Below are 24,941 nucleotides of genomic sequence, written 5' to 3'. Positions count from 1 at the left end.
GTTTTAAGCAAAAAATATACTGTATTAGTTTATGCAGATGCAGTTTGAATAAAGTCCCTATAATGTAAGAATTATAACAAAATGATATATAAACGACTAAACGAGTATGGCTTATGAGAAATGATTACCGATTACGATTAGTACGTAGTGATTACGTGCATGAATGATGCGAAAGCAAAGAAAAAAAACTCATTGTTATTTTGCATGCATAGTTTTTCGGAAACCCTAAAATACCACAAATATGAGGTCTACCGTCAAAAACTACACATAAAACTATGTTTTTCATAATCAAGATTTAAAAATTAATCCACTACGTTGAGGAGCTGTACAGCTAGGTGATTCAGTCACATATGTTGGTATACTTTATGTGCTCGAATATAATTCGACTTTCACCTCGGTGCAAATGGAGAAAAAACCCAGTAAACTTTGATGTCCAAAACAAAATAAAAAAGCTATTATATCCTTATCTCCAATCACAATTCAGATTCTGAATGCTAACACACATAATACATAGTGACGTTTTATGTGATTATGCTATCAATCGAGAAATTCTGCATAATGTTTTACCAAACGTTAAAATGCAGTATTTCTGTTCTCGCCTATAATAAATTCATTAAATCAGGGAATTTTAAATATACTATTTTTTCGATACCACTTTTTAAAAATGTCTTCATCTCTAAAATAATTTCATATTTTTATTACAAAATATTACTTAAAATCTATTAAAATATACAGTACTAATATATTATTTTGTTTATTAAATATACATTCCATTTGTATATATAAATAGAGCTAAAAGGTAATGTAACTCTTATCATTAAGAACACTTCAGGAAATGCACCTTTAACATAATTGGCAATTTGACTGAATAGAACTCTCTAATATATCGGAAAAGAGAAAGAAAACAAAAGAAGAAACGGAGAAGCTCACATGTTTTTTTTTTCTTGTATTTTAAATTGTTCTTTTTCCATCGTGGAGGGAAAAAAAGGGACTGGAAAATAGCACTTCCAAGGAGGATTCATTCATTCATAATCTAATTTTAAATATTAATTGTGAAGTGATTTCAAATCCTATGGACATAATTATTAGCCCATAATAATAAATTATTGAAACACAACAATTATACAATAGATAAATATTACTACTAATCATGACTTAGCACACAAAGTAGCTTCAAGTTTCAAAAAGATCCAAGTATTGGGTGGCATGTTCCCCCTATATGTCACTCACTAGCTTAGTAATAATCAATATACTGTACTATCTTTTTTAGTGTTTGAGTTAAATTAAATCAAGTTGTTTCTTTATAAAAAAACCAGTGGTTTGGCTCGATTAATCGATATAAAATTGAATTTAATTGAAGTACACGTTAAGTTACCACATTGTATATTCATATGTTAATTGTAAAATTTGGAATTAATCTACACTAGTCTTGTTTGGTTGGTTAAAAATTTAGCACTAGCTCAATAGTTTTTTTTTCCCCGAATATATAATTTAGCACTAGCTTAAGGGGATCTTCATTGGGAATTTGATTAGAAATGCAATTTTTCAAACAAAAATTGTGGAAAATGCCACTTTCTAATTTTCATTTTCAAAACTGCTATTTTCAATTTTGTGCCATGTATGAAAAAGACGAAAATACTCGTTCATTAAATTATTGATTATTAACATTTACAATTAAGGTTTTGAAAATAAATCAAGATTGACATTAATTGTTTGTAAACATGTTGTTCATCATTCTGCAACAATGTGGTGGACAAAAACCTTGGTTGTTGTATCTGGTCTCCCGGAATTGCAGATATGTAGTGTGGACATTGTTTTCCAGTTAGTAGTGGACATGAATCTTCATACTAAACTTTGGCTATGGCCCACTCAAGAGACAAAGAACATAATGGTCATGGACAAAAAATCTTGGCTACTAGATGTGGTCCACCGTATCTGCAGACCTGCAGTGTGGACAAGTTTTTTTGTTAGCAATGGAAACAAAACACATGACCAAACGGATATGGTCCACTGAAAAGATAGAAGGACATTATAGTGGTAAACAAAAACCTGGTCGGTTGGATCTGGTCCACCGGATCTGGAGATCTGCAGTGTAGACAAGTTTGATAGTGGTAGACAAAAACTTGGTCGTTATGATCTGGTCCACCGAACATCAGATTTGCAGACTTAAGTGTGGACAAATTTTATTGTTAGCAAAAGACACAAAACACATTACCAAATATATATAGTCTACTAAAGAGAACGAAGGACATAATAGGGATTGACAAAAACTTGGCCGGCTAGATCTGATCCACCGAAGTTGCAGACCTGCAATTTTGTCTGCCTGCGATCGGGTATAAAAATTCTGGAATTAGGTTTAGCGGTTTCACCTGCCATGGTAAAGGCAAACGGATCAGATGGAGGTTTCGGTAGATCTGTTTGTGACTAAGAAACACTGAGATAGAAGAAGATGAAAAATTGAGAGAGAATGAAGATGGAAAAACAGAAAAGTAAAGCATTAGAATGAGGCGAGAGAGAGATTTGTTTTATGGAAAAAAAAATTGTGTTAAATTTTTAATTTTGTGTTAAAAAAAAGAAAGATATAATGGTATTTCAATTATGGAATTGTGACAAACGAGAAAAATAAATGGGAAAAATGACATTGACCAAAATGTTTGATATTGTACATGGAAGTCTTGATAAAATTCTCATCTTCATTTCTATTTTTTCCCCCGTAAGCTATAAAATAAAAGACTTACTTACTTGATGCTTCTAAAAGGCAGTTTTCTCGATAATTCCAGTCAGATATATTTCTACAAATCATGTTGTGGAAAATCGAGGAAACAAAATAAAACAAAGGCTATAATTTTTTATAGCTTACAAGAATATTTGAGATGCCATGATAAGAGGAAACTACACCTGTACAATCAATCTCATCAAGAAAAGCAATATATAGACAAATAAGTAAAAAAAAGATGAAGTATGAGCATTAATAAATAGTCTTCGAATATTGTAACATTTATAGATACATAAATCCATTACATTATGGCATTCGTGTCATTTATATACAATTCTCAATCTTAAATCTGACAAACTTTTATTACAATTAGTAAATATTTTCAAATAATGTAAATGCTCCCTTTTTTTTTTTTAATAAAGAGATTCTGAGCTTAACAACGTATATATTCGCATGTCAAATATCAAAATATTTTATATAGTATTTTTTTGAACGTTACTTGAACCGGCAATTTGTAGACTTTGTTTGAGAATCTTTACCAATTGAGTTATTAATATTTGGTCCCATTAATTTTTGGATCATAAGCATTGCCTCTTTCTTTGGCTGATGGTGTCTTAAATATCATAGGTTTCTTTACCAATTGAGTTATTAATATTTGGTCCCATTAATTTTTGGATCATAAGCATTGCCTCTTTCTTTGGCTGATGGTGTCTTAAATATCATAGGTTTGATATCAATCATTAATCAGTAGAGAGCCATGAATTCACATAAAGCCATCAGTTTACACAAAATTTGTTTTCTTATTAACAACATGATGAGGATACATAGATCGAGACGTGGAGCATAGTTCATTTACGCGTGTTTCTTCATGTTTATGGAAAACACATAATGATAAAAGGTTTGTAATAGTTTAGAAGGGATCCCACCATATACTAAAAAACATACTAGTGAGGTTGTAACATGGACATAATCTCAAGAAAGCTCAAGCCTATTAGAAAGATCAAGTTCGAGTTCAAAAAATAAAATAAAAAAGATCTGAGAAATTCTTCTTTCTAGGATATGACATGATTTGTGTGTTAGATTATCAGTTGATGAGTATTTCAATTCATATAAATTTCAAAACGTATCAGATTTTTTTTGGTTCGTTTTCTCTCTTATCTTATATTTCATGTACATATGTTTAAGAATGTACATGTGGTATGTTTGCAGTGTAGTGATAAATCTTGATCTTATGACTTTTGTTTTGAAGTTTTGTTTTTCGGGTGAGGTTAAAGACTCATATACATACATATTATTATCAAGCTGAGTTAACAAAACATAATAATAGGAAGGAAAATAATAAACCTTACTTTAAATTGGTAAGGGAATCTAATATATAGATTCTTCTTCGTGTACCATATATAGTTAATGGGGGAAATAATAATACTTTTCTGTATTGGGTAATGATAATATATAATCAACTAACCAAAGCATGATTCCAAAGTTTTATCTTTTTGACCAACCGCATTATATTTTCATTAAAATTCTTCTATCTAATTGTTGTACGTACTAGAGTGTTGTTTTCCATCTACAGGTAATTTTAGTATTCATAATTTTTTTTCTTTAAATAACAACAGCTTGATCAATTGCATTTCATAACAGATTAGATAGATGTGATTACTCTGACAATTATTAGCCTAAATATAAAAAATTATACTCTTCCTCGTCGGTTCTAATATTCGAGCACAAGATGACAAGACTACACAAGGTATTGCAAATTGTTGAATTTAACGATCAATAGTTTCCCGGTGAACGTTCTACGTACAAACTAATTTACTAATACTCGCTCTTTAAAATGTAGCATTCTGGTTGACAAAAAGAAAAAAATGTAGCACTCTGGATTAGTTTGTTTGTTTGTTTGTTTTTTTTTTTTGTTGTTGACAAAAAAGGAAGTGTGATGTGTCAAAATATAACTTTCTGTGAATTGTGATCTTAAAGGAAGTGATGATGATTTGAGCTCAAATATGGTCCTTCTTTACGGAAAATAGTTTACTTATTCTCTTTGTTATGCTCCACTTGACGAGATATAAAAGAGAGAGACACAAACAAACAAATTTGATAATTACATCGACTTTATTTTATATACCAGAGAAATCCTTACATTTAGATTTATTAATTTATATTCTTTGATAAGGTATTAATTTATATTTACGATTTATAAGATAGAAAATGTTCTTAGCATGATAGGGATACACACCAAAATTATTATTTTTCTTTGCAACCAATGAGGAGTTGGCATTTGAAGTTTTGTGATCGTGAAGCTTGGCAAAGCCTGACAAATTTAATAAATGTCGTTGAAAAAGTGGTCAATATGCTGCTACCTACACAGACCTTTGTTAAAGAATAACACAAAAGGTGTATACATTATAAAATAGTAGTAAAATACAGAGGAATTTAAAAGAAAATACACATAGGAGTATGAATTATTAACAAGTAATATTCCTCTTACGTGGGACGAACCTTAATGTTCATTCAAATTTTTTTTTTCTTTTTGTGTGCACTTAATATTCATTTTGTTTCATTAATCAAATTATCTTTATACATATTTGCTGTCGGGGTATCCTACCAACTTCCTCCACGATTGCAGACTAGCCTCATATTTCAGAATGTGTTTATTTGTTTCTTCGTTATTGTTTTCAATAAACAAAAAAAAAAAGGGCTACTCTACAGGCAAGACAAAGACTTGTCAGCCTAAAAGATGTTTTCTGAAGTCTTATTTTCAAACAAATTTGTTATTATTTTTTTCAAGATGATTCATTGATAAATTCATAAAACTCAGATAAGAAATATAAATCCATATAGTTGGTGAAAATAAGCACAACGATGACTGTATAGTAGATTTAAGAAGCCGTAAGTTATAATCATTCTTACGTAAGATATGCATTAACTTACAAAGTAAACCTCTGCAGAGCACAAACAAACAGTTACAAATCACAACATACAGCCGTAAATGAGCAGAACAAACTCTCCAAAGCTCTCTTGTCTCACTCACACGAAACGTTTTTTGAAGAGATTGTGTCGTTTGGTTGGGTCTTTAGGTTTCTTGAATTGCTGACCCGATTTGTTACGGGAGTTGTATTCCATGTAGACCATTCCCTTTGCACCGGACATTGCACTCATCGATCCCATCGTTCGTCTCGCCTTCTGAAGAGCCATTCCGTCTGTGTCTTCTTCGAGTTGCTCTAGACCAATCAAATCGTCTCCAGCATTCAGCACCTTTCCGAGAAGAGACAACTGTTCTTCTTGACTGTGGTAGCTCAAGCTTGAACCAGCGTCAGGAGGTGGAAGGCTTGTTATTACCTTGAAGCTATAACCCTGGTCGATCAAGAACTGCTGTCTTTTCGTTGAATAATACATTTCCTGCAATTTCAAACATATTCACAATCCTTAAACCAGCTAACTATTCACTAGAGACACATAGGTTTCATTCTCTACTTCACCCAAACTAGTGATTTACCTGTGTATCCGTCGAAACAAGCGAGTAAAAAAATGCATTATACTCTTCTTTTCCACCGGCCATTCTATCTTCAAGTTTTCCCTGTTTTGATCACCGAGAAATAAAACTTGTTGGATCCAGCCAACAAGAGGATCTACGAGAGAGCCAATGTAATGAGTATATACAGATAATCACACCTTAGCTCTAAGGATACGACCCAAACGTTGAGCCTCTTGACGTCTAGAACCAGCATGTGACGATATCTGAATAATCACATTAGCTTCAGGGATATCTATAGAGTTATCACCAACCTGCAATCAAAGAAACCAAACCCAAATTAAGTTCCCTGACGAACATGGAACGGACAATTTTCTATAATGAAGGAAACATGATATTACCTTTGACAGGAAGACTGTGTTCACATCTTTACTAGTTTTAAAGGCCTCGAGAATTTTGGTTCGTTCGATATGGCTACACATTGTGTAGAGAGATTTATCTCAGATTGGAAGTTAAGTGAAAACGCAAATTTGTGTTTCCAATATAACTTCTTTAACAAACCTGGTTGCACCATAAATCATGGGTTTCCGGAGTTTCATTGCATACTCTGTAAGCGCAAAAAGATTGTCTGCAAAGACGATGATCTTATCCCCACGTTGTTGTTCATGGAAACGAATCAGAAACTCACAGGCTCTGAACTTGTTAGGGTTCATGACATAAAGTGCCTGTAGATACCAAAAGACAAAATATGTACATGTCAGAACAACTGTCGAGGTTTACTAGCTTCTATAGTCGACAATTCCCAGGTGATTCTATTAAGCATTTTCCAAATATTGATGCTTAATATATTTCAAGTTTCTAGTACATCAGAAGAACCAAACATAAAGATCAGATATCTAACAATCTCATATTTTCTTTCCAGAAAATTGCTGAGGAAAACAGAGAACAATGCAAAAAGGGTTCATATTCATGAACCTGTTTTTTCTTGGAGTTCTCTTTCTTCAGATATTCTGCAAAAAACTCTTTGGTCATAGGACACCATACTTCAGCACACTGAACATTAGCAATAAAGCCTCCTTTAACTAAATCTAGCCAATTGGCTTCATATAGTTTCGGACCAATGAGGAAGTTCAAATCTGTAATCCTTTCGTCTTCTCTCACAAGGGTGGCTAAACAAGAAACCAAAAACGAGACTTAGCTTCTGCAACTGAGGTAAACAAATAGAATGGTATGTCAAAATGAACCGTTTAATTACCAGTAAGTCCTAGCTTGCAGTGAGATTTTGTGATGCTGATAACTTTTCTAAACATATGGGCCGGAACCACATGCACCTATAAAAAAAAACATAAATCTTGAAATAGTCACGCATTGAATGGAAATTTTTCGTTTGTATTCAGAGGCTCATCTTAACACTGGATACACATTGATGAATCACATGAATTTTCCGCAAAGTAACTACCAGCAAACACTAACTTTAATTAAAAAACGCACATCACATCAAGAACTATTTGATTACCTCGTCCATGAGCAGCAACCCCCACTCTCTGTTTCTCATTTCTTCTATAATCTTCTCTGATTCCTCAGATCGTTTACCACCAAAGGCAACCATATTATAGGTTGTCACAACAACACCAGCATTTCCACGGAATCGTTCTTTACTATCAGAAGTGAAACGGCATATTTGGTCATCTCTTATAGTAGACCACAACTTGAATTGGAAGGCCCATTGATCCACTGAGACAGCATTCGTTGCCAAACAAAGACAACTCTTCTTTATACGAGCCGCTGCAGAAACACCAACTAGAGATTTACCAGCACCACAAGGCAACACTATAATTCCAGATCTTGCTCGTCCTGCAGAATCAAGATTCTAGATCAGTCACAATATATCTCAAGAATTACAAAGATAATTATCTGTTAGGAGTTCACAATGATGTCTAGATCAGAATACTGTACGAAAGTACAAATCTATCTATCTAAGTTCAATATCAATTTAGCAGTACCGTATAACCGCATTACTAAGAAAAAAAATTGTTGATGTAGGCAGTTATACCATTCCCAAACATTTTGCTCAAACTTTTTTCCTGGTATGGCCTTGGTTGTGCATGGGGTTTCAGTTCCATGTCAAGATCAGGATTAACCTAACAGAGACCATCAAGTTATTAACAATCACAAACATGCAGTGCAAATCATCTTGTAAGCAATTATTGACCTGGAGTGTCATATTTTTTCCTCACATTGTCGTTCCTGAAGTCATATTCCTCTAACATAGGGTAATTTAAAGCATTTGGTAAGCAACGCTGCTTCACATTCTCCACCTAAATACCAAGGGCAAAAGAACTTGACACCGTGAGTTAAGTAAAGATCAAACTCGTAAACACAAATATTTGTCAGCAGCATCAGGAGAAACTTACCTGTGAAGGGTCTATCTCAAATGAGTGAGTTTCTTTCTCTTCTGCTGCTGCTGCCAATTCTGCTTCATTCAACAGCTCCCCAGGTCCTGCCTCAAGTTCACCACTTGTTTTGCCGATCGTGAATCCATCACCGCCATAATATGGCTACCAAAAAAGTTAATCTTAGTTGGTTCGACATACTGTGGAGAATACAATGGTATAAGAAAAATGAATTCCACATTCAATGAATCAAGAAGCTTCAGAAGAAGGATAATGAGTTTATCGACCAACTGAAACATAGTTCAAGATAACTTAAAATTTAAAAACGGAACCAAGAACCGTTGAGCACAACAGATCATGGTATGTATTTCCATCAAAGATAAAATCTTGACACCACGAACAGCAAACATAATGCACTACATTGAGGAGTTCAACATACCTCAGACGAAAATCTAGCTCGGTTTATAGTATCATCACTGAGAAGCCTTTTCAACACCTGAGATTGTTTGTCTTTAACAAATATCCAATACACAAAACTAGAGGAAAGAGGATAAGTCTGGTGAACTTACCTCAGGGAATGGGGATTCAATAAAATAACGGTTCTTCTTCAAAACCAGCTTCACTTTGCCATAATTAGCAGTAGAAGCATGGATGAAATCAATCATCTCCTTGGGTAGCTTAGTCTTAGACAGCTTATTCAAAACAGAGATGATAGTTTCTGTCTCAAGACCAACGGAAACAGCAGCATACAACGAGTGTGGAGTTAAATTATACTCGTGCATTGACTCTGGCCTGAAAATCAAATCCAAAATCATAACTTGTACATTGATATAATCAAGACAATATCGAAATCTCTAAAACAAATATGTAATGATGAGAACCTGCAAACAGGTTCAGCAATGGCGATAAGAAAATCATAAGCTTGCTTATAGAGAGGTGAAAACGTTTCCAAGAAAATCCTTCCATCAGCACAAGCCCACAAAGGCCTGTTCCCATGATCTGGCTTCAACTCCAGTTTAGTAAAATCCCTCCTCTTCTCCTCTCCTTCACCTTCACCTTCAAATCCATTACAATTTCCATCCAAATTAAGTTCCAAAATGTAAATGAGTGCCACCAATACAGCGAGAGTAGTAGTCAGTCAACTCACCATCACGAGAATCTTCATCAGCTTCGTCATAGTAATCTTCCGCGTTTTGGATGTTCTTCATCTTTTGATCATCCTGAGATTTTTTTTTTTTTTTTTTTTACAATAGAAATTACACTAACTTACCATTGAAGAGCCCTATACTAAAATAGAAACATTCATTTGTAGAAAAAAACTCAACACAAACCTTCCCACCATACTTCATCTTCTTGTTCGGTCTTCCTCTTTCACCTGAAACAGTGAACATCAAATATTTCCCCATTATTAGCCGGATAATTTGATAAACTAAGCATAAAAGCAGTAAGATCGAGCTTAATACCATTTCCCATATTGATCTTCTTCTTCTTCTTCTTTTTGCTCCTCTAGAAGGATCGATTTTAGAGATTATGTCTTGTATTTGCCAAATGAAGTTATCAATTCGCGATTTCTCAGAAGACAACCGGCGCCGTGAAAGCTATTTTGGCCAAGGGAGCTGCGTCTCCGGCGGATTTTGATTCGGATCCGGTATCGGGTTCGGGTATGGCGGAGTCGGTTTACTGGTTTTATTATCTGAAGAAGGAAGAGAAAATCTTAAGCAGGAGATGCAAAACCCGGACTTCATATATTATAAAAGGCTACAAATAATAACGGGTCAAATATGGGCTTTAATAGGCCTATTTATATGGGCTTAAATATTCTCAATTTGAGCCCAATCCCCCTCTTTTTTTTAGCCTCTTAAAAAAATCTTACATATTGAAAAAATTTATTCGAAACTGCAATATGCTAGGAAAATTTTCCATATCATCATCTGTTTGTAAACTTTCATTATGCTCCCCATTTTCTTGTACCAGTCGACCACATTACAACTTCTTAGTGAAATCAGCTGTTAAAAAACAAAAATAACCCAAGTTAGGTAAGATATGTATTAACTACAAAGTAAAGCTCTGCAGAGCAAAAAAAAGTTAAAAATCGAAACATACCGCCGAAAAAAAATGGGCAGAATAAACTCTCGAAAAGCTTACTCTTTTCACGCGTAACGTTTTTTGAAGATAGTGTGTCGTTTGGTTGGGTCTTTAGGTTTCTTGATTTGTTGACCAGATTTGTGACGGCCTGAGTTATATTCCATGTAGACCATTCCCTTTGAACCGGACATTGCACTCATCGACCCCATGGTTCGTCTCGCCTTTTGCAGAGCCATTCCGTCTGTGTCTTCTTCGAGTTGCTCTAGACCAATCAAATCGTCTCCAGCATTCAACACCTTTCCGAGAAGAGACAACTGTTCCTCTTGACTGTGGTAGCTNGTGAACATCAAATATTTCCCCATTATTAGCCGGATAATTTGATAAACTAAGCATAAAAGCAGTAAGATCGAGCTTAATACCATTTCCCATATTGATCTTCTTCTTCTTCTTCTTTTTGCTCCTCTAGAAGGATCGATTTTAGAGATTATGTCTTGTATTTGCCAAATGAAGTTATCAATTCGCGATTTCTCAGAAGACAACCGGCGCCGTGAAAGCTATTTTGGCCAAGGGAGCTGCGTCTCCGGCGGATTTTGATTCGGATCCGGTATCGGGTTCGGGTATGGCGGAGTCGGTTTACTGGTTTTATTATCTGAAGAAGGAAGAGAAAATCTTAAGCAGGAGATGCAAAACCCGGACTTCATATATTATAAAAGGCTACAAATAATAACGGGTCAAATATGGGCTTTAATAGGCCTATTTATATGGGCTTAAATATTCTCAATTTGAGCCCAATCCCCCTCTTTTTTTTAGCCTCTTAAAAAAATCTTACATATTGAAAAAATTTATTCGAAACTGCAATATGCTAGGAAAATTTTCCATATCATCATCTGTTTGTAAACTTTCATTATGCTCCCCATTTTCTTGTACCAGTCGACCACATTACAACTTCTTAGTGAAATCAGCTGTTAAAAAACAAAAATAACCCAAGTTAGGTAAGATATGTATTAACTACAAAGTAAAGCTCTGCAGAGCAAAAAAAAGTTAAAAATCGAAACATACCGCCGAAAAAAAATGGGCAGAATAAACTCTCGAAAAGCTTACTCTTTTCACGCGTAACGTTTTTTGAAGATAGTGTGTCGTTTGGTTGGGTCTTTAGGTTTCTTGATTTGTTGACCAGATTTGTGACGGCCTGAGTTATATTCCATGTACACCATTCCCTTTGAACCGGACATTGCACTCATCGACCCCATGGTTCGTCTCGCCTTCTGAAGAGCCATTTCGTCTGTGTCTTCTTCGAGTTGCTCTAGACCAATCAAATCGTCTCCAGCATTCAACACCTTTCCGAGAAGAGACAACTGTTCCTCTTGACTGTGGTAGCTCAAGCTTGAACCAGCGTCCGGAGGTGGTAGGCTTGTTATTACCTTGAAGCTATAACCTTGGTCGATCAAGAACTGCTGTCTTTTCGTTGAATAATACATTTCCTGCAATTCCAAACATATTAACAATCCTTAAATCAGCTAGCTATTCACTAGAGACACATAGGTTTCATTCTCTACTTCACCCAAACTAGTGATTTACCTGTGTATCCGTCGAAACAAGCGAGTAAAAAAATGCATTATACTCTTCTTTTCCACCGGCCATTCTATCTTCAAGTTTTCCCTGTTTTGATCACCGAGAAATAAAACTTGTTGGATCCAGCCAACAAGAGGATCTACGAGAGAGCTGAGTATATACAGATAATCACACCTTAGCTCTAAGGATACGACCCAAACGTTGAGCCTCTTGACGTCTAGAACCAGCATGTGACGATATCTGAATAATCACATTAGCTTCAGGGATATCTATAGAGTTATCACCAACCTGTGTGGTTAAAGAAAACAAACCGAAATTAGGTTCCCTAACGAACATGGAATGGACAAATTTCTACAATGAAGGAAACAATGTTCATACCTTTGATAGGAAGACTGTGTTCACGTCTTTACTGGTTTTAAAAGCCTCGAGAATTTTGGTTCGTTCAATATGGCTACATATTGAACAAAGAGAATTATCAGATTGTAAGTTGAATGAAACATAAACAAATGTGCTCTCAAAGAGGTGTTCTTTAACGAACCTGGTTGCACCATAAATCATCGGTTTCCGGAGTTTCATTGCATACTCTGTAAGTGCAAAAAGATTGTCTGCAAAGACAATGATTTTATCTTTACGTTGTTGTTCATGGAATCGAATCAGAAACTCGCAGGCTCTGAACTTGTTAGGGTTCATGACATAAAGCGCCTGCAGATACCAGAAGACAAGATATGTAAATGTCAAGAGGTTTCCATAGACAATTACAGGGTGATCTATTAGAGCATTTGCACTATTAATATTGATGTTTACCATATTTAAAGGTGACTAAAAATTTATGGACTCTAGTGTTAGATGAAACAAACATACAATCAGATAGCAAACTATCTAAGATTTCTTTTTCCAGTAAATCGCCGAGGAAAATGGAGAACAATGCGAAGATATTAATGAACCTGTTTTTTCTTGGAGTTCTCTTTCTTCAGATATTCTGCAAAAAACTCTTTGGTCATAGGACACCATACTTCAGCACACTGAACATTAGCAATAAAGCCTCCTTTAACTAAATCTAGCCAATTGGCTTCATATAGTTTCGGGCCAATAAGGAAGTTCAAGTCTGTAATCTTTTCGTCTTCTCTCACAAGGGTGGCTGAACAAAAAAGACCAAAAAAAGAGACTTAGCTTCTGCAACTGAAGTACAACACATTTTGTGATGCTGATAACTTTCCAGTAAAATGAACTTTTCAGTTACCTGTAAGTCCTAGCTTGCAGTGAGATTTTGTGATGCTGATAACTTTCCTAAACATATGGGCCGGAACCACATGCACCTATCAAGAAAACATAAATCTTGAAAAGTTAAGCATTGAATGGAAACTAATTGTTTATAGAGAACATTCACGGGCTCAACACTGGATACACCTTCTCGATGAACCACATATGACTATTCCGCAAAGAAACTACTAGCAAACACTAACTTCACTTTAAAGACACGTCAAATTAAGAACTTTTTGATTACCTCGTCCATGAGCAGCAACCCCCACTCTCTGTTTCTCATTTCTTCTATAATCTTCTCTGCTTCCTCAGATCGTTTACCACCAAAGGCAATCATATTATAGGTTGTCACAACAACACCAGCATTTCCACGGAATCGTTCTTTACTATCAGAAGTGAAACGACATATCTGGTCATCTCTTATAGTAGACCACAACTTGAACTGGAATGCCCATTGATCCACCGAGACAGCATTCGTCGCCAAACAAAGACAACTCTTCTTTATACGAGCCGCTGCAGAAACCCCAACTAGAGATTTACCAGCACCACAAGGCAACACAATAATCCCAGATCTTGCTCGTCCTTCAGAATCAAGATTCTAGATCAGTCACAATTTTTCAGGAGAAATTACAAAGATACTTATCTATTAGGAGTTCCAAAATGAAGCTAGATCAGAACACTGTACGAAAGTACAAATCTAAATATCTAAGAGACGTTCTATATCAATTAAACAGTCGCCATATAACTGAATTACTAAGAAAAAATATGTGGACAGTTATACCATTCCCAAACATTTTGCTCAAACTTTTTTCCTGGTATGGCCTCGGTTGTGCATGGGGCTTCAGTTCCATGTCAAGATCAGGATTAACCTGAGGGACACCAGCAAGTTATTAACAATCACAGACCTGCAGCGCTGGTAAGTAAAAATTGGCCTTAGTGTAATATATGTTACTCACATTGTCGTTCCTGAAGTCATATTCCTCTAACATAGGGTAATTCAAGGCATTTGGCAAGCAACGCTGCTTCACATTCTCCACCTACACACCAAGAGCAAAAGAACATGACATCACAAGTTAAGTAAAGATCATACAACACTACCAACTCATCAACACAACTCATCACCTGTGAAGGGTCTATCTCAAACGGGTGAGTTTCTTTCTCTTCTGCTGCTGCTGCCAATTCTGCTTCATTCAACAGCTCTCCGGGTCCAGCCTCAAGTTCACCGCTTGTTTTTCCAATCGTAAATCCATCACCGTCATAATATGGCTAGCATAAAAAAGTTAAATCAAGTTGGTTCGACATACTGAGGAGAAGTCATATAGGTATAAGAAAAATGAACTCCACATTCCATGAATCAATAAGCTTAAGGAGAAGGATAATGAGTTTATCTACCAACAGAAACATAGTTCAAGAGAACTTATAATTTGAAGACGAAACCAAGAGAACCTACGGGAATAAAATCATGGTATGTATATCTATCGTACCTCAGAAGAAAATCTAGCTCGATTTATAGTATCATCGCTGAGAAGCCTTTTCAACACCTGAGATTGTTTATCTTTAAAGAGTGAGCAAAACCAACAGAAAAACTAAACAAAAATCCAATACACAAAACTATAGAAAGAAAGAGGATAAGTCTGGATAACTTACCTCTGGGAATGGGGATTCAATAAAATAACGGTTCTTCTTCAAAACCAGCTTCACTTTGCCATAATTAGCAGTAGAAGCATGGATGAAATCAATCATCTCCTTGGGTAGCTTAGTCTTAGACAGTTTATTCAAAACAGAGATGATAGTTTCTGTCTCAAGACCAACGGAAACAGCAGCATACAACGAGTGTGGGGTTAAATTATACTCGTGCATTGACTCTGGCCTGAAAATCAGATCCAAAATCATAACTTGTATACATTGATATAATCAAAAACAAAATCGAAATCTCTAAAACAAACATGTAAGATGAGGACCTGCAAACAGGTTCAGCAATGGCGATAAGGAAATCATAAGCTTGTTTATAGAGAGGAGAAAACGTCTCCAAAAATATCCTTCCATCAGCACAAGCCCACAAAGGCCTGTTCCCATGATCTGGCTTCAACTCCAAATCTGTAAAATCCCTCTTCTTCTCCTCTCCTTCACCTTCAAACCCCATTATAATACTCTATTCAATATTGTTCCAAAATTTACCTATCTAACTATGCTAGAGAGTAATCAATTTTACCATCACGAGAACCCTCATTAGGGTCATCATCATAGTAATCTTCAGCGTTTTGGATGTTCTTCATCTTCTGATCATCCTGAGAATTTAACACTAATATCACATTATACTTCCATTGAAACGCCTTAAATCATAATAAACCAATACATCTGAAGACGACAATTACACACACTAACAAGCATTGATGATGAAAATATTCAACACGAACCTTCCCAGCGTACTTCATCTTCTTGTTAGGTCTACCTCTTTCACCTGAAACATCAAAAATCCCAAATGACTGACCGCATAATTCGATTTACTAAGCCAAAACAAAAAAAAATCCCTAAGATCGAGACTGTTACCATTCCCCATATTGATCTTCTTCTTTTTGTTGCTCTCCCAAGATTGTTATCAGATCGTGATTTCCTCAGAAGGTTACAATTGTACGCGACGGAGGGAAGACAAACAGCGCCGTGAAAAAATCCCGGTGTAAGATAATTGGCGAATGGAGCTGCGTCTCCGGCGATATTTTTGTTATGGCGAGTCCGTTACTCGTTTTTGATGATGCGGAGGAAGAAAATTGATAGAGCAGGAATATACGAACTCGATTCATATATAAAGGCTGCAATAACGTATCATATGTGGGCTTTAATAGGCCTCTTTTATATGGGCTTTCTTATTTAACGTTAATAAAAAAAAGTAGAGTATCTACTAAAGTCAAATACTTAATTTACAAATAATCATGTTTAATGTCAAAATAAAATAAAATAAAAATAAATTAATAATAATCATGTTAATAATCAGGTAAAACATGGTAATAAACAGGTCTGAATGTCTGGATTTGGTTCGGGGTTTTTGGTCTGAAAAAAGTGGTTTGCTAAATTTTCTTTAATTGTTATATATCTATCACACTAACCATGCATTTCGCAAAACCCTTATATATGAAGAACTTTCAAATAAAAAATTTATTTTAAAAAATCTTAGATGTCCAACACTAGAAGAATTTAAGTAGTATAAACTATAAAGACATATTTATAACAAATATATATTTTTTTTAAAACGATTACAACAATTTTTTTTGGGAAAAAAATTATTACAAAAAACCATCATTTTTTGCAAAATGATTCATTAGTAAACTAAAAAATAGATTATTCTAAAGAATAACCAATTCTATGAGATACAAAAAACTATGAAAAATACTTAGGTTCACCCCTAGGGGGTGAACCTATCCATTCACCCCCTCTTCTCTCAGCCAATCAGAATCTTCTATCTAATATTTTATTTTAAAATTAAATTTAAATTAAATTAAAAAGCAAACCAAATTAAGAAAACAAATTCTGTATACTTTTAATTAAGGAAAGTTAAATATTGGCTTGGTTTAGATTTTTAAACTTAAAATAAAATTATGTCGGTTTGGGTTTACAAATGAAGTGGTTAGGGTTTAGATTTTACAATTAAAACGAAATTATATGTCGGTTTGGGTTTACAAATGAGGTGGTTAGGGTTTAGATTTTACAATTAGAACGAAATTATATGTCGGTTTGGGTTCACAAATAAGATAGTTAGGGTTTAGATTTTACAAGTAGAACAAAATAATATGTCGGTTTGGGTTCACAAATGAGATGTTAGGGTTTAGATTTCACAATTAAAACGAAATTATATGTCGGTTTGGGTTCACAAATGAGATGATTAGGGTTTAGATTTTATAAGTAGAACGAAATTATATATCGGTTTGGGTTCACAAATGAGATGGTTAGGGTTTAGATTTTATATATGTCGGTTTGGGTTTATTAAAGTGCGATTTAAGTTTTTTCATTTTATAATAATGTATACAGATTTTATTGCCTTATTTTGTTAGGGGGTGAATGAAGAGGTTCATCCCTAGGAGTGAACCCAAGTATTGTTCAAAAACTATGGTCTATTGTTTGCCATTGTTATGTCAAGAATAGAATAAACAACAAACTAAAATATATATATGAATTGTCTAAAATTTCGGTTTGCTGCAATAATTTTGGTTTGTTAGAATTTTTGCCTAGTAATAAAAATTGGTATATTTATTCTACTAAAAAATGTTTGTCTTGACTATTATGTAATAATGTAAATAAAGTATTTTTATAGCAAGATCAAATATTTGATTGGTAATATTTTACCGTGGGGTGAAGAGGAATATTACCGTTTTTGTTATGGAAAAATTAGTATATAGTAATATTAATAATTAAATTAGGTAAGTTATCATTTATATATTATATTGTCAGTGTGAAGAGTCTTGTATTTTTCTTAGTAAAGTCGTTTTTGATAGAGCGCACGATAAACAGCACCGCAAAAGCACAGAAGCAGAGAGAGAAAGAAAGAGAGAGGACGAAGACAAAACAAAAGAGCTTCTCCCGAGAAAAGAAAAAGTAAAATTCTCTTTTTGATTTTGAGATTTTCAATTCCGCTTCTCTGTATTCAATCTCGAGAAGATGATCGCGATTCTTGTTTGGGTGTTTTGATCTTTCTTAGTGATCGTTGTTCTTTAGGTTTTTTTTTGCTTTTACTATGAGCTTGATTTTTTATTCTATTTTTGTTAATTTTTATGGGTTTTTACTATTTTTTTTCCCGCTGTGTTTATGCTAGATTCTGAGAATTCTCATGTTTATGGAGTTTCGGTTTAGGGTTTTACGGATTAGCTTGCTCTCTCTCTCTCTCTCTATGAAGCTTTTGGGTTTTTTTTTGTTTTGTTTTGGGTTTCTTGTTTGTGTTGGAGTTGAATTCCGAGTAGAATTGTTTTTTTTTTTTGTAGCTTTGGGTCATGTTAGTATTTAGAATTCACTCTAGTTGTGTGTAAAGATGTGCTAAAAGAGATTGTGAATTTTGGCTTTCTCCCTGATTTTAGAGATGCTCCTTAGGCTTTATAACAAACTCTGTTGTTTCGATTTTCAATTGGTTTTGCGAAGAGGTTCTTTTTGGTGTTTTTCTATCTTTGATTATTAAGAGTAGATTTGGACTTGTTGAGTAGCTGTATTTTGGAGTGATTCAAGTGTTCTGCTCTCATTTAGTTATTGTCACTGATCAGGCTTTGCTTGTGTATATAGACAGCTTAAACTGATATCGAAAACGATAAAAACTTGTTTCAGTTTCTTGCATATATGTGATGGATACTCACTGTTACTCTTTTATGGAATTCGAAAATGTAATTCTGTTTCTTGTTGCTTCACATTTCTTGTAGGTTAGCATAGATGGAGAGTCTTCGGTTTTTGTAGTTTCTGATAGAAAAAACAGAAAAGAAAAAAAAGAAGAAGAGATGGGAGGTTGCTGTTGTTGCTCTTCTTCACGAAGAGCTGATGTAGATCTTGGACCTCCGTACTACTACGTTAGTGTGATGCTTCTCCCACTTCCTTATTCATTTGCTACTTCTTTTTTTTGTGTGTGTGTGTTGTTCTGCAAATCAATCAATCTTGTTCTGTCTCGGATTCATATAGCTTAGAGATGCATATGGGGATTGAGTTTTCCACTGTAAGATTGAATTTCTTTTTATGACTTGTATTTGCAGTACCCGAGGGCAACAGAAGAGCGTGTGCCTTTATCTTCTGCTCATAACAGGACTTCCTCTGCAATCTCTACTGGTGTTGTAGTAGTAGACACAAACTTAGAGACATCATCTCCTGATGCTTATATACCACCGCCAGCGCCTATCCCTTTCGATGTGGCTATTGGAATTCCTCAGCACCAGCAAATGGTGAACAGGCTGCTTGTGTTGATATAAGAGAGGTTTCAGTGGAACCTGCTAATACCGAGCCTGCTCAAGAAACAGTCGATGGTATTACCCTCGGGATTCCAACTACTTGCTCACATAAAGAAATGGATAGCAAAATCCAAACAGAGATTGATCTTGAATCTGCTGAAGATATAGACCCCAAGCTATCAAAAGCCGTCTTTGTTCCAATAGAGGAAGAGGAGGACTGTCCCATATGTTTGGAAGGTAAGAACTTTTTTGATTTTCCCACATCTGAAAGACAACGTACCTTATATGACTGCGAATGGTTTTTATATTATAATCTTGTCTTCGTTTTTGATTCAGAATATGATATCCAGAACCCAAAACTTCTAGCCAAATGTGATCACCATTTTCACCTTGCATGCATTCTAGAATGGATGGAGAGAAGTGAAACTTGCCCTGTCTGCAATACGGTACATTATTTTCTTTGGTGTATTCCGGAAAACTCTATTCTCTAGTAAACCATAATGAGTACTCCCAATTCTACTTGTTTACATATTTGTTATACATCCGGGGGATTTGTCTGAGAGGATCCGTTTTGGTCTGCAGGAAATGATATTTGACTCTCCTCTCGACTAGCAACACGCAAGTACCGGAGCTTAGAAGGTACCGGAACAAAGAAACTGGTGAAAAGGAGAAGAAAACTTAAAAGAAGGAAAAAAAAAAACGTTTGGTAAGAATACACTAATAGTTGAATTTACAAAAACATATCAGTGATGTTGATTATACATATGTTTGTACAGACGTTTCAAGTCGTCTACGAAAGGAGAGACCTAAGAATTAGAGTTTGTGTTTTAGATTCACTTATGTGAATACAAAAAAAAAAAGACAGAAATGAAAAAGAAAAAAAAAAAATCTGCTAGATGTTCTGTTCTTTGTTTAAAGCTGGGTTTTCAATTTGGGTTTGATTCATTTTTTTCTTGGGTTTGAGAAAAATATTAATCAAACTGAAATTGAGTTTATTATTATGCATATTTAGGGTTCGGATTTTAGTTTAGTGCCTTGTTCTGTTGTTCATTCTCTTTTTATTTCATTTTATGTTTTCGAAAGTTTGTATGTTCACTAGTCTCACTTGTTGAATACGTGTGGTACATCTCTTTAATTACATCAGTAAGTCAAAATCAAGGAGACTTTATCTAGTAAATGATACCATTACGTGTAGACGCACTATTAGTCTATTTGATTTGTTTGACAACATTATGTTGTACTAATAAATAACATTGTCAGAGCTAAAATAGTTGAGTAGTTATTATAGTCTATTCTAAATGTGATCGGACATGTCCACCCAAACCATTTTTTTGGTCGAACAACACCAACAAGTTCAACGTGGCGTAAAAGCGTCTACTTTACGTTCAATTGTGTCACCGCTTTAAATGTAATTTAATACTGTTAGACTATGAATAATTGAATTTTTTATTATTATTTAAAATCCATACATTTTTATAAAAGTGAAGTGATTTTTTTCTATAGAAACAAAATGTGAAATCTAACTTTGGGAGAAAGTAATTAAAAAGAAAAACTTAGGGAGAAAGTAATTAAAAAAAGCAAAAAAAGATAACAAAATTTACTGAGGTAAGATTCATATACTGTATATATATATATATATATTGAAGAGATACGGTCTCTTCGATTCACTCTCTCCATCATCGAAAGAAGAAAGAAAAAAAGAGAATTTAATAAAGAAATAAAACAAAAATCTTTCCTTTTTCTCTCACACATTTTTCTTCTTCTTCATCATCTCCACTCGAATCCGGAAGAAGAAATAAAATAAAAAACCCAGAAAACTCAGAGGAAAGAAAAAAAATGTCTTCACCAAGCAAACGCAGAGAAATGGATATGATGAAACTGTAATCACTCTTTTTTCATTCATTTCAATTTTGAATTTTTTTTTTTAACTTTTCTAATGTCGGTTTCTTATTGATGATTTTGGGGTTTGGATTGATTTGATACAGGATGATGAGCGATTATAAAGTGGAGACGATCAACGATGGCATGCAAGAGTTCTATGTTGAATTCAATGGTCCCAAAGACAGTAAGATTTACAATTTTGACAAAACACAAAACACAACTATGTTTTTGTTTTTATTGAAGTTTCGTTTGATTGTCTTAGTCTTCTTAATCAGACACACTTCTGTGTGTGTTAACTTTACTGTTTTTTGATTTTCTGATTCTGATGATTACACTTATGAAATGATTGATATAGGGTTTTTGCAATTATTCATGGTTTCTTTTTTAGATTTTGTTCATTTTTTCTGTAAAATTCGTGTGTTGGTCGCATGGTGGATTCGGATCTAAGGTTTGAAAACTTGCTTCTGCCCTGGTTTGATTCTACTGTGTTAACACACTGTGTGTTGGTTACTTGCTTTTGCTATAATTACTTTACTCACCTCCGGCCTCCGGGATTAGTTAGGCGCTTGGGATGCTTCTGGTGTTAAGTTGTGAAGAAATGCTTTTTTGTTCTGTTCTTATTTGTGGGTTTTATGTGTTTGTTGATATGATAGGTCTCTATCAAGGAGGTGTGTGGAAGATAAGAGTTGAGCTTCCAGATGCTTATCCTTACAAATCTCCATCTGTTGGTTTCATCACTAAAATTTATCACCCCAATGTTGATGAACTGTGAGTTTTAATGTTTTGCATTATTTATTGGAACCTTTAGTATCTGTCCTCTGTATCTTTTTTATCTTTGGTGTGTTTTGTTATCGCAGGTCGGGTTCTGTTTGTTTAGATGTGATTAACCAAACTTGGAGTCCTATGTTCGGTAAGTGCCATTTCAAATGTGGTTGATTTTGAAATAAAAATGATTGTTGTTGTTTTGAAGTTTTGATTTAACCTTATGTTTTTGGGTTTCTTTTTTTTTGATTCAGACCTTGTGAATGTGTTTGAGACATTTCTTCCCCAGCTTCTGTTATATCCAAACCCATCAGATCCATTGAACGGAGAAGCTGCTGCATTGATGATGCGTGATCGTCCTGCTTATGAACAGCGAGTTAAAGGTAGGTCTAATCAGATTCTGGTGTGTTAAGAGATATGAAATATCTGTTAGTTTCTTGAAGTTGTTTTTTTCATTTGCGTGATGTGAGGTATAAAGATTTTAGGATACTGAGAATTGTTAGTATCTTGAACCTGTTCTTAATGTGTGCGTGCTTGAGATTACCATTCTTAACGATGAATGTTCCTCTCATTCATTCGTGCTTATTTGTTCTCATGAATTATAGCTTTTGTTTGATTTATATGAATTGTTAACGATGTGCAAGTGATTATACGATGATTTACTCATTACAATTTCATGATAAGATAAAGTTTCTGATCATTTCAAAGTTTAGGAGCATTTAAGTAATGAGGTGAATAATGATATCATTGTATATGTTTAGGCGTTTTACAAGTTCTTGATTATGTTGTGGTTGAGGTATTTTGGGGACAATTTTAAGGAAGTTTTGATGGGTTATTTTGCTCATCTTTGTTGGGTATTGCGGTTTCAGAATACTGTGAGAAGTATGCAAAGCCAGGGGAAGGTTCAGAAGATAAGTCTAGCGATGAAGAACTAAGTGAAGAGGAATTCGGCTCAGATGACGAAGATGAAGATGATGATGATGATGATGTTGCTATTGCAGGCAAACCAGATCCCTGAATCGGCTTTGGTAGGGAGCTTGTTCTATGTATATGATCATGCTTATAACTGAGAACTGTGAAATCTATTTCTCCCTTTGTGCTTTGTTCACCTGTTTAATTTATCGGACCGGACGTTTGTGTACATTATTAGACCGACCGAATTGTTAGTCTTTTCAATTTCAAATAAGTGGGGTTTTCCGGTTTAGACCGGTTATTGATTCGATAATTTATTTTTATGTAGGCTTTTATTCTATTTTCTTTTCTCTAACATCGTTTACTAATTACTACTACTATTTGAAACAAAGTTTAGATTTTACATAGATAGGCATGATACAAATCCATATCAATGGTAATATATTATACTGTACCTACCTTTATATTTTGATCTAGATTGTTAAATGGTTCGTGAGTCACATTTTTGCAACATTATGGTCCATGTGTCACATTTTGGCTCCTTCAAACCAAAAGAAACATTTACTAAATTTCTCTTTGCAAGATGTCGAACAAGTCTTACTATATGGCTTTGTTTTTAATTCTCAAAGATGATAACCTTTATCCTAGGTAGGAAGATAAATATACCAAAATCGTTTTATGTTAATAAAATTCTAAAGAAATTAATTAAATTAAATGATGTATTAGAACCATGTTTAATTGGATCTTGTATTTGTCACTCGAAGTTATATATTTTTCCAATTGTAATTAAAATTCTTCAAAGCATGCAATATTTAGTACCATATTTTGGAATTAGTCTTGAATTCTCTAGTTATGCACTTAAATTTCATCAGTATCATGTTTCAGGTGCTCTTCAAAGTCAACGTATTACGTATGAAGGAGCTCCAAGGGCTCTTTGTGATGATCTCATCCGCAGTTAGTTTTCTAGCAAAACTGTGCTAGCGTAACCACTTAAAAGAAGATCTTCCATAAGATTTAAAAGCATCCAAAATAAATCAAAACTAAGTGTTTTCGTATAGTTTGCTACTATTAAATTCGGAAACTAACACAGTTATGAAATAAATCGAACTATAATGGGATCAAATCATATTTAAAAAAAAATAAAACCCAGCCCTAGTCAAAAACATCGACAATTCGGGCAGCTTCGGTTCTGCTTCAGCCAAGAAACAATACAAAAACGATGAAAAACATGTCTACACTTGTTTATGTGAACAATCGCATGGCCATCTTCAAACTCTTCAAGACAAATTGAACAACAAATCTTATCACCAAATCCATCTTCTTTGATGATATCTTTAAACTTTACTTCCTTGATCCAACTCGTATATCCGGTTTTGATGTCTTGTTGTTGAGACTGAGGCGGCCTTAGATGTCCGGTCTCAATGTCTTGTTGAGGCTGAGACAGTGGAGGATTTTGGTGAGTCTCAAGAGCTGGTTCCGTAGGAGGTTGAATACACTTGAATAACTTGATGCAAATTTGCCAGATGATACTTATGAGGAGGGCGAGTATGCCGAAGAGTATTGGAAAAAACATTAGAAGCGTTTCCTTCCAGGACCAGAACGAAGATACCATCGTCCTAATTAATATTTACTTTTCAACCACAGAGAGAGAGAGAGAGAGAGAGAGAGAGAGAGAGAGATAAATCAATAAGTTTGGAGTTTAGAAACCATAATGAAAATTAGTCTATCATCAATTCTCATTTAAATTAGTCTATCTCCTTTTTCTTTTAGGAGATAGATAAACACATATTTTAGATACATGTTAGATTTACTATATATTATGTAGACTTATTAAGATTAGATCTTCATAATTTTTTTAACTACATATATAAACTTGGTTTATTTATGGTTTTATATATATGTTTTAATTGTTGTTTTGGTGTACAAATTAAACTCTTCTCTGTTTAGTGTTTACTCTGCCAAAAAAAAAAAAAAAA

General features: G+C 34.3%; 3 protein-coding genes and 1 pseudogene across 7 annotated transcripts; 2 read left to right on the top strand and 2 right to left on the bottom strand.

Annotated features, from left to right (window-relative positions):
* Positions 5,558 to 11,324, bottom strand: LOC104730021 (DNA repair helicase XPB1-like). Of its 4 annotated transcripts, none has more exons than XM_010449094.2 (17): positions 11,086 to 11,324; positions 9,913 to 9,956; positions 9,729 to 9,801; positions 9,463 to 9,631; positions 9,151 to 9,373; positions 9,021 to 9,077; positions 8,603 to 8,746; positions 8,426 to 8,506; positions 8,242 to 8,329; positions 7,705 to 8,042; positions 7,444 to 7,519; positions 7,164 to 7,357; positions 6,750 to 6,913; positions 6,590 to 6,662; positions 6,389 to 6,502; positions 6,213 to 6,293; positions 5,558 to 6,115 (listed from the first exon to the last, which is right to left on the bottom strand). In XM_010449094.2, exons 1-17 carry the CDS (start codon positions 11,093 to 11,095, stop codon positions 5,744 to 5,746), a joined length of 2,301 nt encoding a protein of 766 aa, XP_010447396.1. In that variant the 5' UTR covers positions 11,096 to 11,324; the 3' UTR covers positions 5,558 to 5,743. The 4 variants fall into 4 exon arrangements, with proteins under 4 accessions (XP_010447396.1, XP_010447379.1, XP_010447387.1 ...); XM_010449077.2 differs by having other exon boundaries at positions 9,463 to 9,637; positions 11,086 to 11,323; XM_010449085.2 differs by lacking the exon at positions 11,086 to 11,324 and adding an exon at positions 10,045 to 10,312 and having other exon boundaries at positions 9,463 to 9,637.
* LOC104730045 (DNA repair helicase XPB1-like) lies at positions 11,418 to 15,950 on the bottom strand. 2 transcript variants are annotated; one of them, XM_019236210.1, is made up of 17 exons: positions 15,916 to 15,950; positions 15,711 to 15,786; positions 15,460 to 15,628; positions 15,146 to 15,368; positions 14,983 to 15,039; positions 14,621 to 14,764; positions 14,455 to 14,535; positions 14,280 to 14,367; positions 13,743 to 14,080; positions 13,479 to 13,554; positions 13,183 to 13,376; positions 12,777 to 12,940; positions 12,617 to 12,689; positions 12,413 to 12,526; positions 12,245 to 12,325; positions 11,768 to 12,147; positions 11,418 to 11,628 (listed from the first exon to the last, which is right to left on the bottom strand). In XM_019236210.1, exons 1-16 carry the CDS (start codon positions 15,931 to 15,933, stop codon positions 11,773 to 11,775), a joined length of 2,271 nt encoding a protein of 756 aa, XP_019091755.1. In that variant the 5' UTR covers positions 15,934 to 15,950; the 3' UTR covers positions 11,418 to 11,628; positions 11,768 to 11,772. The 2 variants fall into 2 exon arrangements, with proteins under 2 accessions (XP_019091755.1, XP_019091759.1); XM_019236214.1 differs by having other exon boundaries at positions 11,726 to 12,147; positions 15,460 to 15,622.
* On the top strand, positions 17,958 to 20,548 carry LOC104730011 (annotated as a pseudogene).
* Positions 21,062 to 23,278, top strand: LOC104730001 (ubiquitin-conjugating enzyme E2 4-like). The gene is made up of 6 exons (XM_010449057.2): positions 21,062 to 21,290; positions 21,396 to 21,475; positions 21,945 to 22,059; positions 22,149 to 22,201; positions 22,308 to 22,436; positions 22,923 to 23,278. Exons 1-6 carry the CDS (start codon positions 21,247 to 21,249, stop codon positions 23,069 to 23,071), a joined length of 570 nt encoding a protein of 189 aa, XP_010447359.1. The 5' UTR covers positions 21,062 to 21,246; the 3' UTR covers positions 23,072 to 23,278.

This window comes from Camelina sativa, chromosome 2 (genome assembly GCF_000633955.1).
Source record: "Camelina sativa cultivar DH55 chromosome 2, Cs, whole genome shotgun sequence".
In the NCBI taxonomy this organism is placed as follows: Eukaryota; Viridiplantae; Streptophyta; class Magnoliopsida; order Brassicales; family Brassicaceae; genus Camelina; species Camelina sativa.
This window is presented reverse-complemented; position numbering and strand designations above follow the sequence as displayed.